The sequence below is a fragment of the Natrix helvetica genome (genome assembly GCF_964273705.1).
Source record: "Natrix helvetica genome assembly, chromosome: 5".
Lineage (NCBI taxonomy): Eukaryota > Metazoa > Chordata > Lepidosauria > Squamata > Natricidae > Natrix > Natrix helvetica.
The window spans coordinates 110,040,195-110,053,995 of NC_138551.1; the positions used below are offsets into that span (position 1 = coordinate 110,040,195).

Here is a 13,801-nt window from a genome sequence, read left to right on the forward strand (position 1 = left end):
GTGCTTTATTAATTAGCTCAGTCATATTGCGAACTTCCTTTTCCCCCAAAAAAGTTAAAAATGAATTTTAAAAAATCCTTTCTAATTTTCCATTGAAGCATCTTGATGGCAATTTTTATTGCCATGATAATGGATTATATTGTAGTCAAACTGCGGAGCAAATGAGCTGTATTATTGGAATTGGGGTCCCTAATAGTATCCCATCCAAATAGTAATCAGGTCTAAATCTGCTTAATTGTTTGAGGCCTCAGAAGATGAGCTTTGGCCCTCATCCTGTGAAACTTCCTCCCGGAATCCCATGGAGCTTCAGGGTTCCTTGTTGAATGTACAGTTGGCAGCAGATGGAGCATCCACAACATCTGGAGGAAAGTCATTCCATTGGTCGATTGTCCTCACTTTCAGGAAATTCCTCCTTCATTCTAGGTTGCTGGGCATTGCCCAGGCAACTGAAATCTCACTCACTAATCCTTTCAACCTGAAAGCACCTCAGTGCCTCTAAAACGAGTGCAATGCAATCCTTCCTATCAAGTAATTGTCTTCTATCACGTAAAAATAAGTATTGCTTCATGTTTGTTGTCCCTCGGACATCCTGCTTGCCCCAAAATTCCTTTCCAAAAATCCCAGAATGGAGAGTTGATCACTCTGCTCTCTTTGGAGAATCAAATCAGTTAGGTAAAGTGATGGACCTCTTCTCATGAGGACTTGGAGAGGGGTATGCTGTACCTTTACGGTCCTCCACTTAATCATCTTGAAAAGCTAATCCAAAGAGGCAGATACAAAAGTGCGTAACCTCTAACTTGTCATCTTTTTTTTAATGACATAATGCATCTGCACAAAACAACTCAGCTGGACAGTCAATTCATTCTTCCCCGCTTCATCAATGACTCAACTTAAACAATTTAGCCACTTCCAAAGCTAATGAATTGTGCATGTATTTTAATTATACAACATCAAGTAGCAAACTGTGAACATGATGAGTCCAGGAAAGGTGACTTACTTGTTCTCCCCAAGGCTTCACTTACACAATTCAACACAACCTCACTTATAGCCGGATAAGACTTTCCCAAAACTAGTTCCAATCTCAGATTAAGGTCTTTGAGTACTCTTTGTGGTGAAAACTTGCTTTAATGTTTCCAGCCAAAATTCCATTTTCTCATTTTGCTTTTGTGGACCTTTTTTCATATACTTGCCTATGATGCTATTGGGTACTCTCTAGAAGTTTAGGACTTGAGTACCCATGTGCTCTAGTCAACCTGAGTAACAACAAGCCTTCATGGGATGAAGATAACCAGATCACCAAATTAGGATGCTTGTTGTTTGGTAAAAGTAACCCATGATTGTATAAGAAGATAAACTGAACTTGTTCGTTTCTAGACAGCAAAGGGCTGTCATAATTATCCTAATCTTTTGCATTAGGTTTAGTTTATAAAAACCTAATGCAGGAGATAACAGAGATATGAAAAGAGGCCATAAATTCATGCAAGATTCTTTTTTATTTGTGGGAAAGCACTTGGATGGAACTATAAGTAAATAATGTACGCTTGTCTGATTGAATGGGAAATATGGATACAGCCAATACTTATCGGTAATCTATTTTCTCAAATGTAAATGAATAATTTGCTTTTAGCTTAACTTTCAGATTCACGTCTGTTTTCTGATTCATGACGTGCATGCATCTTCTTGACTTTTCTGGGGGCAATCCTTGAAATGTGCAATGCTTTTGTGGATCCAAAGATTTCTTCTGCGGTGTTAACCTGGAGAAATCTACCTGGTTTTGTACATACAGAATGCAAGCAATTGATATGCATTTCAGCAGGTGACTTAACCTGCTGTGGACACATATTGAAAGTATTGTTTACATCTCTGAATATGTGGATGAGAAATAGTCCTAGGTGAAACATTCATTTTCAAAGGTTTTATTTTATGTTTTAAAATGGATGGAAAACAGTTATGGAATGAAGGATCACATCCTCTTTTTTTTAAGCATTTGATTCAGATGAAGAGATTAGGTAGTTATTGGCTCTCTTCATCCACATATTATGGCTGCATTGGAGATATTTTTAAATATGTGTGTAAAACAAATGAGTGTGTCAGTTGTGCATATATTTGGAAAGGAGTCTATTTTACGGGAGTTAAAAAAGACAGGCTTTTGCCAAATATCTCCACACAATGCAGAATGGGTCTATATGAATTTCCGTGGGAAAGTTCGACACTCGCTTCGCTCTTTCTTACTAAAATGAATCGGCCTGAAAAATCATTCTAGTTCATTCATGTCCCTTTGCATTATTCATTTTGACTAAGGACAAAACAATCATGGCAGAAAGCTCTTCCATGAATATTTATGTTAAATATTTAATTAAACTATTACTCTTTGCAGCTATGTGTCTGTGAAAACAACCAATCCTCTGTGTATTACTCTGTTCCTACCTTTGGATTGGCTCTGGAAATGATCAAATACATAACACATTTCTTTCCAAATTTCAATTCAATATTTACCCAGATATTTGTCAATATCCTTGAAGTTGTAAGCTTGCTGTTCAGCCTTACTGTAATTAATTCTTGCATTATACATTAATGTACAACAGTATAATCCAGAAGAATGGAAAGACCAGTGAGAAGAGAAAGGCTTTGATTAAAATATTAAAATACAGCAGGGAATTATTGATTCACTTCTACTTAAGGGTCTCAGCTGTATATTAATTGTCTTCTTATCATCTGGAGTGTTTCCTTCAGTGTTGTGATAACCATGTTTCTTCAAATAATTTTTTTTAATAAACAATTGCTAGGAAAGTGACATCCTGTGTGTTAAAGGCTACCTCTAAGATCACAGAAAGCCCTGACAGAATTGGCTTGTTTCCAATTCTATCAAATGAGGATTTCTAGTTGAATTTATTTCTTTTTTTTTCAGTGCTGTAAAGTTTCAACATATAATATTGCTTCTTGGCTTGGAACTCAGAGAAACAATATGGAGGCTAAAAACAATGGTGTAGTTAAAGGGCAAAACAAACTCCTGAAGCACAATAACAATTGTGTTCGTAAAAGAAATTTCTGTTACTTATATGATTTTCTGAAGAAATGGGCAGCTATTGCCTGGGCTGAATACATTTAATTTTTATAATAATGTGCTTATAGATCCATGGGAACCATTAAGAGAAACTTTTAAGAAGTTTCTTCTTTTTGTAGAAGCTGTTAAAGCCAAGCTTTTAGGTGGGCAGTTAAATAATGGCCATAGGGACACTGGCCAGCTACTTAAAATAGCTCAGATTCTTCCACATATGCCATGTAAGAATATTTCCATGTGATACTGTAGTCCCTACATTAGGTTAACTTAACTTAACTTAACTTTATTCAATTTCTAGACCGTCCCTCTCTCAGAAGAGACTCGGGGCGGTGACCAATAGGTTGGTTAAAAGAGCTGAAGATCATGCAATGAGCCTTATTGTGCATCATGAGCTCTTCGGAGGATTCACGAAAGCTTCGTATATTGTGTTGGCCAACAACTCAATGTCCCAAGAAACACAAAACTCCTTAGCAATCTTTAGTCAAAACGAGAAGCACATACTATGGACCACTTGAGCAAAGCGTTGACTACATTTATGCCTTTTTAAAAAGAAACTATCTCTGTAATTCTCAAGATTTCTTTTTAATGTTGTCATTATTCTCAATTATGCTGTTCACAGAGAGCGAAGAGGTTTACCAGCGACAGGTGCTGTCCATTTCCTGCATCGTCTTTGGGATCGTCATTGTGGGCACAATCTCTGCAGCATTCTACTTCAGAACAAAGTAAGGCTCCCCAACTGGTCTCCACCCTTCCTTCTAGCCTGTCTAAACGTTTTCCATCCATTGATGGAAAAAGACATAGAAGAGACTTGTTTTATGCAAACTGTCTTTCTGAGATAATGCCCTGAAATTAAAATACATATAGTAGAACCACAGTTGTGTGCTTAGATAGTACTCTGAATCAATTCAGATCAAGTGGCATGGTTTTCTCCAAATATGCATGCGTGTTTAATGGGACCAGCCTGTTTATATTAAATTTATATGCCATTCATTTATCCATCTTACTCTGCAATGCAACTCTGCAAAATGTTAGATTAACTCCAGGTTTCAATCAATACGAATCAAGTGCCTTGTCCAAGTTGATTCAATGTCTGCATTAAAGTGGATCTAATTTACACAATGGAATGGAATGGAATGGAATGGAATGGAATAGAATAGAATAGAATAGAATAGAATAGGAAGTGTCCTTGGAGATCTTCTAGTCCAGCCCCCTGCTCAAGCAGGTGAACCTATACCATCTCAGACAAGTGACTGTACAACCTCTTCTTTAAAACCTCCAGCGATGAGGCACCCATAATTTCTGAAGGCAAGCTGTTCCATTGGTTAATTGTCTTCCCTGTTAGGAAGTTTCTCCTTAATTCCAGGTTGCTTCTCTCTTTGGTTAGTTTCAAAACATTGTTTCTTGTCCTGCCCTCTGGTGATTAAAAATAACCCATTGCTCTATGAATTATTCTTTTATTATACTCAAGTATTATATTTTATTTTTATATTATGGTGCGTTGCATAGTCAGCCAGATGTTTAAACTGGACTTAGTATTTTATCCACCTATCAAATCCTTCCCAAGGACCTGAGATAGACAGGTGTTGTCCTTTGTTGGGCTTAAAGGTATGGTCACAGGATGTAAGCTGCTCCAGTAAAACTGTCTCTTGCAATTGATAGATAGTGATTTTGTCAATGCCAAGGGCATACAGTTGTATTGGGAATGCACACAAGGCACCTGTTACTATTGGTAATATTGGTATCTTTGCTTTCTTTTGCCACAATTTATAGTATTATTAAAATAATACATTGCACAGTCAGCCAGGTGTTCAAATCATATTTGGCATTTTTATCCTTCTATTGAGTCCTACCCAAGGATCTGATATAGACATAGGTGGATGTTTGATGGTGTTAGAAGTATTATTATACTCCGTGTAGAGTGATATGAGTAAGATTGTAAATACCTGTGAATCTTGTGGCACCATAAGCCTTCACTGGAAAGAGCTAAGATTTTCAATAAATAATTATCTCTCATGAAAGTGTTCTTGCTATCAGGAATATTATATCCTTTGCAAGAATAAAGTGCTTTGGCATTTTTATGCTACTCCCTCCCTGATCATGTTTCATTTTCTTCCCTTTGTGGTTTCATTCCTGGAAGCAAAGAGAAATATTTGCTTTCTTCAAAAAGACACACACACACACCATTCTTTAGGGGAAGCCGAACAAGTCAATTATCCTGATGCATAATATTGGTGAGTGAGAAAACTCACCGTATTGGGAATTATTCTGAGTTATGTCCCATGGATTACAGTGGAAGGGACTTTAAACATTGTTTATATTAAATTATAATAATTATAATTAAACCCATTATATTAAATTGGGTTCAATCCAATGTCGCTTCTTTCCCGGTATTTTTAAATTTTATTTTCATTTACTCTGTTTCTTTGTTCCACTTACACACTATTCAATCTGTCAAGGACTCACAGTGGTTTGCAGTAATCTGTAAGAAAACTCAGTGAAGTTGAGAGGGAAGAAAGGGAGTGTATCAAAGCAACTCTAACAAATGACAGGTAGATGTTAAATGCCATGTTTATCTTGGAAAATAGCTGTTGTCCCTTCAGTTGCCCACTCTAGGAGAGAAAAATAGATCAAACAACACCTGAGGCCCCACTGTAATGAACTCATGGAGGGCAGGAGTTTTGTTAATTCAGTTTCCAAGGTTTGTAACCTAATTCCTGCCAATTTAAAATTAAATCTCATTAATGAAGTTCAGTGTGAATTTTGTTTTCCTGATCAAACTTTCCTGTTAAGGATTTAATATTAACCAATGATTGATCATTACCCATTACTATTGCATCCGCTGCAAAAATTTACAGAGAAGGAAAAGAAGAAAGAGAGGGGGAGAAAAAGGAGAAGGAGAAGAGGGAGAAGGAGAAGAAGGAGTGGGGGAGGAAGAAGAGGAGGGGAAGAGAGAAAGACAGAGAAAGATTGAGAGAAAAAGAAAGAGAAGAACAAGAACAAGTGTGAGGAGAAGGAGAAAGAAAGGGAGAAGAAGAAGGACAAGGGGAAGGCATCACGATACAGTCTTTAGAAAAGTTGTATCTTAATCAATACCTGGAATTATATAAAGCTTTAATTCTAAAAAAATGCTGTCTACAAGATTAGGCTACAACAAACGTAGGTCTCCTTTACTTCATGAAAAATTGTCAGAGTGTCAAACCTCCAGGATTTCCCTAGCATTTATACTTTATCCAGAATGATTCCATGAGCCCCACCTGGCAGTCAGAAGCAATGCTGTAAATTTATCAACTTCTCAAGGCACAAATTCAACCACAATTTCAGCAAGTAAATAATTGACAAAGTCAAATCCAAAAATGCCAGGGAAATTCCTGGAAATGGAAGCACTCAGACAAATCAGCCATCCACAGATAAATACAGATAAACTCTATCTACACACCATTTAAACGGCAGAATAAAAGGAGGAAATGGTTTATCCAGAGCAGAGTAAATCTTCCCAGCACCAGATGAGCAGTCAAGGCAGAAGCAATATCCTAATCAAGGAATCATTAAAGAGGAAAAAAATCCATCCCCACGAAGACTGACAAGCACACTACTATATATAAGCAATATATAGTTATATATTGTTATATAGTTACATGTTTCATTCTGGGGTGCTTAGTTCTCTCTGAGCTTGGTGGTTTTCTTGCCGATGTTTCATTACCCAACTAGGTAACATAATCAATGCAGTTTTATGTTACTCAGTTGGGGAATGAAACATCGGCAAGAAAACCACCAAGCTCAAAGAATTCAACGCTGAGCTACAAATATTCTCTCCTAAATTTCACTCCCCCATGCACTGATCTTGCTACTTAACTTGGTAACGAAATATCTACAGGAAAACAGAAAAACTCAGAAAACATCAATAGCCCAGCAGTTTAATGCTGTGCTTCATATATTCTGTACTACGAAATCCTTCAATCTCTATCTACACTCTATTGCCCTCTTGTGATCATTAGTTGCTGAACAGTCCTTACCACTGGATATGTATCTTCCAACACATTGAATTCTATGTGATGAAAGAATCACATTTATGATTCTCCAATGTATTATTATAGCAAAACGTGTAGTCTACTGGCATGCTGATGTATAACTCAAAACCTTGTATTTCTACAAATTATTACCCCCTAATTTTGCATTCTTAATCAAATTAATTGATTGATAATCCCTTTAACATTCACTTTTAAAAACTGTTTTTAATTCTGTGTTAATCTGAGAGTAATTAAGTTATTGAAGAAACCTGTGTATATAATTATGAGAAATACTTTAAGAAATGCAGCCTATTGCTTATGTAGCATTTTATTGTAGTGATGATAACCTAGGTAACAGTTTCTTATGAAAGGCAGAGCGGCTCCTTTTATAGATATTTTGCTAACACATTCAATGTATGAAATTACAGGAGTTTGACTTCTTTTCCAAATAAAGTGCCAAAGTTTAAATAGAATCTTACTGTCCCAGCATTCTTTTTAATTCATTTGATAACAAGCTTCTGTTCCAACATACTCAATGCAAAATAATTACTCTCATCGCTTCTTTTTTTCTTCATCCTTTTCATAAGAGGGAGCCAGTTTAACTGATCTGTCCTTCCCCATTTAGCAAAATATGCCTCTGTGTTTGCACTCTTAATCCCAGCCTTTTCCTAATCTGTTCTTTCTTGTGAGTTCCAAATTCTCAGTTGCTACGACGTTTGGTCATCCAATTCTGAAAACCAGGGTTATTTCAAATGATGTCAGTTGTCCCCCTTTCAATCTCGTCACATCAGGACCTTGCTAAGGAAGAACCCAATGCAACATGTTTGGATCTGTTCTTCCATTGACACTCACTTTCGATTATCAGTGGGGGAAAAAACCAAAGTAAATTGAAGGGTAACTAAACCACTTGTTTTGTCTGTTGGTTGGTTGGTTGGTGTTTCTCTGTAGAAAGCAAACGAAGTACATCCAGGAACAGTTGAAAGAGATACAGAATGGGAAAACCTATAGCCTTAATGCTTCCAGCATCATGGCGAAAACAGAGACCAGGGCCCAAAGCCAAGTCCATCTGCAAAACGTGAGTAAATGTTAATGCCAATGTTAATCCTTATTATGCTGGCTGAATGTTGGGATGCTGAAGGTGTGGTCATTGTCACTTCTTCCTGTGTCCCAAAGCTGATCTAGTTTGAACCTATGGTAAAAGAGGGGAGAAGAGAGTGTCAGCTTTACGCCGTTTTGTCAAAGTTGGCCACAATGAATGGCAGTCTCTCAATAGGCCACACAAAAGCTGAGTTGTTGGATTCAAATATGGTCCAAGGTGAACCACCTGCCACATCATGAGAGAATGTGTATTTGTGGTGCTGCGGCCATCAACGATACTGCTCATGTGTTGTTTGATTGTCAATTATATCCCCCTCTTAGGCTTAGATATTTAACATCTCTACTTGAAATAACAGCATCACTAAGAGCTGTATTGCAAATTGTCTTATTTCCTCCTGGCTTCTAATCTATACATCATCAGCAGAACTTCTGGGTTTATAGCTAAGGCAGTTGACCAAAGTATCCGTTATTTCAAACAGATTGAGGTATCCGTAAAGGCAATGGATTTACTTGGATGTTGATTTTTTTCTCTCCTTAACACATATGTATTTTATGATTGGAAGATAGTCCTCGACATGTAACTGTTCATTTGGTGACCTTTCAAAGTCATAACAGCACTGAAAAAAGTGACCTATGACCTTTTCCACAGTTACAGCCATTGCATGAGTCACGTGATCAGAATTCAGATGCTTGGCAACTAACTCATATTTATGACGGTTTCGTGTCCCCTGGAGTCATGTGATCCCCTTTTGCAACCTTCTGACAACAAAATCAGTGGGGAAGCCAGATTCATCTCACAACCGTGTGACTACCTGAACAACTGCAGCAATTCACTTAAAATCTGTGGCAAGAAAAGTCATAAAATGAGGCAAAAATCACAATTGTCTCTCTTAGCAACATAAATTTTGGGCTCAGTTGTGGTCGTGAGTCAACGACTACCTGTATTTTTCTTTTATCTGTTTTACCATGGACTTCCACCCTCTATTTTAGTTTAGTTTTATATTTCTTTTTGCTTTATTTTTTTGATGTGGTCATAAGACTAATCAGTTAATTGAACTTTCAGTGGTTACAATGCAGTATTGAAGCCTGACTCTGCCCACTGCCAAGAGTTTGATCCTGGCGAGCTCAAGGTTGACTCGTCTTTCTATCCTTCTGAGGTCAGTAAAACCAGGACCCAGATTGTTGGGGGCCAGAGGCTGATTCTGTAAACCGCTTGGAGAGGGCTGTAAAAGCCCTGTGAAGCGGTATATAAATCCAAGTGTCATTGCTATTGAAGCGAATGTGAGAAGGAAAGTTAAAATAATCTTGTCTTGATTTTCTTAGGGAACAGAAATACACCTGGACAGAATTTCCTGATTTTGTTATTATATCCAGGAAGATTTGACTCCTATATTCCTTCTTGTGTCTGTCTCTTCACCTAACCTACTTTGAAAGACTGGCAAATTCTTTCCAGGCACTGAATCAGTTCAAAATTTTAAAGAGGACATTGTTCTATCATCCTGAGTTCTGTGTCAAAGGAAGATTGACATGACTGTCCATCTTCAGACCTTTAAGAAACACTGTCATAGACAAATCATTTTGGCCATTATTTTCACATAAGTGGAGGGAAATAAATAAATAATTTAAAAACCCAATTAGGCTGCCCAAGATCAATCATCTCATATCTAAATGTTTGGCGACATTATTTGGAGGTACCCTGGGGTTTAAAGCGACGTACAAGGGGGCTGATGTGTCCCCTACAATTTCTCTCTTTTAACTTTTTAAATGTTGATTATCTGTTCCCTGTGATCCTATTTATATTCATATTCCTGCTCTTTATTCCTTTGTTCTTCAGAATTCTTGCATGCATTCCTGTCTTCCCCAAAATCCAAGCTATCAAGCAAAGAAAAAATGGATATGAATAAAAATTCTGCATAATCTATCATCAAAGCTGAAGCACTTCTTTTTTTTCTCTCTCTCTCTTAAAAATAGGACATGCTTTTTGTTATTGTTTGCATCTCTTACATGCCATTACGTCAATAAACAGATCTCTTGAAGTGGTGGCATTCACAAAGATTGTTTCCATCTCAGAGTTTTAATCTATTTTTCCAGGGCTTTCTTCTTTCATTGAGAGAAGATGGGAATGCATGTATTATTCATTGGAGGGGATGATCTTATAATGGAGGGTTACTCATTACTTTAAAGATACTTTGCATAAAAGCACAGCCTGAACTCTAACAGTGATTTAAAATAAGACCAGATTTGGCTTGATAATTTTTTTACTCCCAAATCACAGCATTGAACTGCATCTATAGGGCAGTATGAACTTGGTTTTAATTTTGTTGAGATTTCACTGGGAAAAGATATTTTGATATCCCCAAGGATGGGGAAATACTACAGGTAGTCCTTGACATACAACCTTTTGTTTAGTAACTGTTTGAAGTTACAACAGCACTGAAAAAAGTGACTTATGACCTTTTCAGACATAAGACTATTGGAGCATTGCTATGGTCATGTGATCAAAATTAGGATGCTTGAGAACTGGCTCATATTTATGACATTTGCAAACATCCTCATGGCCACGTGATCAAAATCCAGATGCTTGGCAACTGGCTCATAGTTACAGTGGTCACAGTGTCCCGGGGTCACATGATCCCCTTTTGCAACCTTCCAACAAGTAAAGTCAATGGGGAAGCCGGATTCACTTAACAACTGCAGTTATTCACTTAACAACGGCAGCAAGAAAGGTCATAAAATGGGGCAAAACACATTTAACAACTGGCTCACTTAGTAACAGAAAGTTTGAGTGCAATTGTGATCGTAAGTCAAGGACCATCTGTACTGCGGTTAGTTGCGAAATGTTGACTGTTACTGAATGCATCCCTTAAGTGGGCATTGCCATTTCCCTTCGTAAACTTTAGGTATTCCTTATTTTATTTGCTTATGTTTTTATTTATGCCACTTCAATCAGCGAGTGACTATTATCTTTTATATTTTGTGTATGAATTTATTTCGTACCGTTAGGTTGGACTTTCTCTGTACCCCCAATTGTGATGCACAGTGCAGAAATATATGTTATTGTTGCTCTTTTGCTTCTTGCTCAGGAGAATGTGATATGTAAATGTGAAGAAATAACTATAATTCTTCCACTTCCCCTTGTAGCTACTTATAATGCATTGCAAATTTGCTTTCCACTTCAGCCAGCTCATTTATGTTTTCAGCTGTTTGCCTAACTGCAGTTAAAAAAAATAATACATTTCTTCCCCTCTTTGTCACCTCTCTGTGCCAGCTACAAATTCAGTCTTTTGAAATACAAAAATAGTATGCGGAACTAAAACTGCATTACAAAATCAGGCTACAAGAGAGTGTGCTTTCAATATATTTGTATTAACACTTCACACATACTTTTGAGAAAAATAGTTTCTACTCCGAAATCTTCGTTGTAAGGTTTAATGAATAGTAATTCATGGAAGTGATGTCTAGGAAATCCATTTCAAAGGTTCCATTCAATTGGAAAATAGCTCTGTTTGGAAATATTTAAATTGATTATCATTGTTCTTGTTCTTCTTATTTTAATGATCCAGTTATGATATTTGAACTGATTTGGGCCAGATGATTGAATCTGACCCAATTTGATTGAAGCAATCTTTTTTTTTAGTAAAAGACATATATCTGAATGTATCTGTATTCAATGGGATATATTTAATTTGATTTATCAAGTTAAATTGACCACCTGAATAGAGAACAATCAGTTTAAATCAATTTGAAAAGTCTAGTAGTTCCAGAGACCTAATTAATACACTTATCAGGGATTGCTTCAGGATTTGTTAAAAAAATTCAAGATGGTTGCCATATTGGGGCACATGTGAGACATATAAAACTGTTAAGTATATATGAAAAAGTCTCAGATATTAGATAGTCTGAGCCACCAGAATGGAACTGTGGGTCTTAGACATGGATTTAGACTTAAGAGCCATGATCAAGATGTGACTTCCAAGTATCTTAGAATAAAAAGAATAGAGACATTTTGTACAACTACACTCAACAAATTTGAAACCCACCACTGAACTACACAAATGTTCCAGATTTTGCAGTGGAGAAGGTGGATGGTCTGGGTTGACTTTTAGTTGAAGAACTTTTTTTTTCCTGTGCTTGAATGGAAGTAAAGTTGAATGCTTGAATTTTAATGAGATTCCATATTTTCTATGTAGGACAGATTCTCAGCAAGAATGTCTACGTGTCTGAGAAGCTGTGCAATTATTTAACTGGGAAATTATAAAGAAGAGATCTGGAGGTTGGAGAGAATGAAAATAGAATGGTTCCCTATTTAAATTAAAATAGAATGTAGTGTATAGGTTAGTTTTCAACAAAAATAAGAGTTATACTGATAATTAAAATAGATGTATGCTGGAAGACTAGAGTGCACATTTAAAAATATATATGCCCTGATAGAGTCTATATGCATATCTCACATCAAAGGACAATTCAGCACTTTCTAAGAAAATATCTTGTCTTTCTTATTAAGATCTACAAGAGATTAGCTTTTGATTATCATCTGAGGAAAGGGTTCATGATTTTATTTAGAGAAGAAATAATAGAGGCACACTTTAAATTTCGATGTAATTTTGCGCATCTGTTTGATCCTAAATGGTCTCAGCTAAAAAATGCAAGTATTGACACATGCAAAACTGTAATTGCATATTCAGTCATGTTCTTTACAAAACATTCACCATTTCAATTTATTTTGCTCTTTATTTAATGCTTATTTTTAAGCCAAATGGTATCACATGAAGGAGCATATCAGTCACATGACATTAAAAATCCATATCTGGATTGTTACTGAAATTGTATTGCATTGTACCTTAATCAACATTTGTACATTGTACTGGTATACACATGGATGAAGGTTTAAGTAGAATCTATATTTGGATTGTTATTGAGATGTGGATTATTTATTTTATTGCCTTACACCTTATCATAATCAACTTTTGTACATTGTACTGATATACACAGGGATGAAGGAGTATAAGAAGAAGCTATATTAAAAATGAGTTACTCAAGAAATAAAATATTAGAGCGGTGTCGCCATTGATTAGTAAGACAGCATAGTGGGACATCTTTCAGATTTTTATTATTTTTATTTTATTGTTGGAATCTTGAAGAACCTCAATTGAAGAAACTGCTCTGGGTTTGTGCCAAGCATCTCTGCTTCTCAATTGCAAAGAATCAGAACCACACGTTTTGCTTCAGTTAAGCTGAATCCAGTCAACTAACAAGCACTAAATTGGCATTAAATAAGAGTCAATGGAATTCAAGAGGGATGGACTTAAATCATTTGTGACGATGTGATGACTCCAGGCTGATTCCTCTCTTGATTCCACCCTCAGGCTCTTCCTGCTCTTCTTCTTACAATGCTAGCTTAAAATGTCCTGCCTCCCTTTTCAGTGTTTCTGGTGTCTTTGTTTTCAGGCATTGCTTGCCAAAATAATGGATAAAGTCCAATGGAGTCAATAAATCTTGAGGCTACTTGGATGCCTTTGGGTAATGTCAGTGGAAGGAAGAATACAATTTTATTTTACTTATATGTTGATATGATTCTGTCAGACCATTTTGGGTTCCTGAGCCTCGGAACATCTTACAATTACAACATGAGATC

At 36.5% G+C, this 13,801-nt stretch overlaps 1 protein-coding gene across 1 annotated transcript in view; it reads left to right on the forward strand.

The window, feature by feature from the left end:
* The window catches only part of NRG3 (neuregulin 3), a gene marked incomplete at its 3' end in the record, with an annotated part of 645,607 nt that overhangs the window by 608,902 nt on the left and 22,904 nt on the right, over nucleotides 1–13,801 (forward strand). Inside the window, exons 5-6 of the mRNA XM_081954558.1 lie at nucleotides 3,681–3,783; nucleotides 8,017–8,143. Of these exons, the coding sequence (XP_081810684.1) occupies nucleotides 3,681–3,783; nucleotides 8,017–8,143 (230 nt within the window). The remainder of the gene's footprint in view (nucleotides 1–3,680; nucleotides 3,784–8,016; nucleotides 8,144–13,801) is intronic.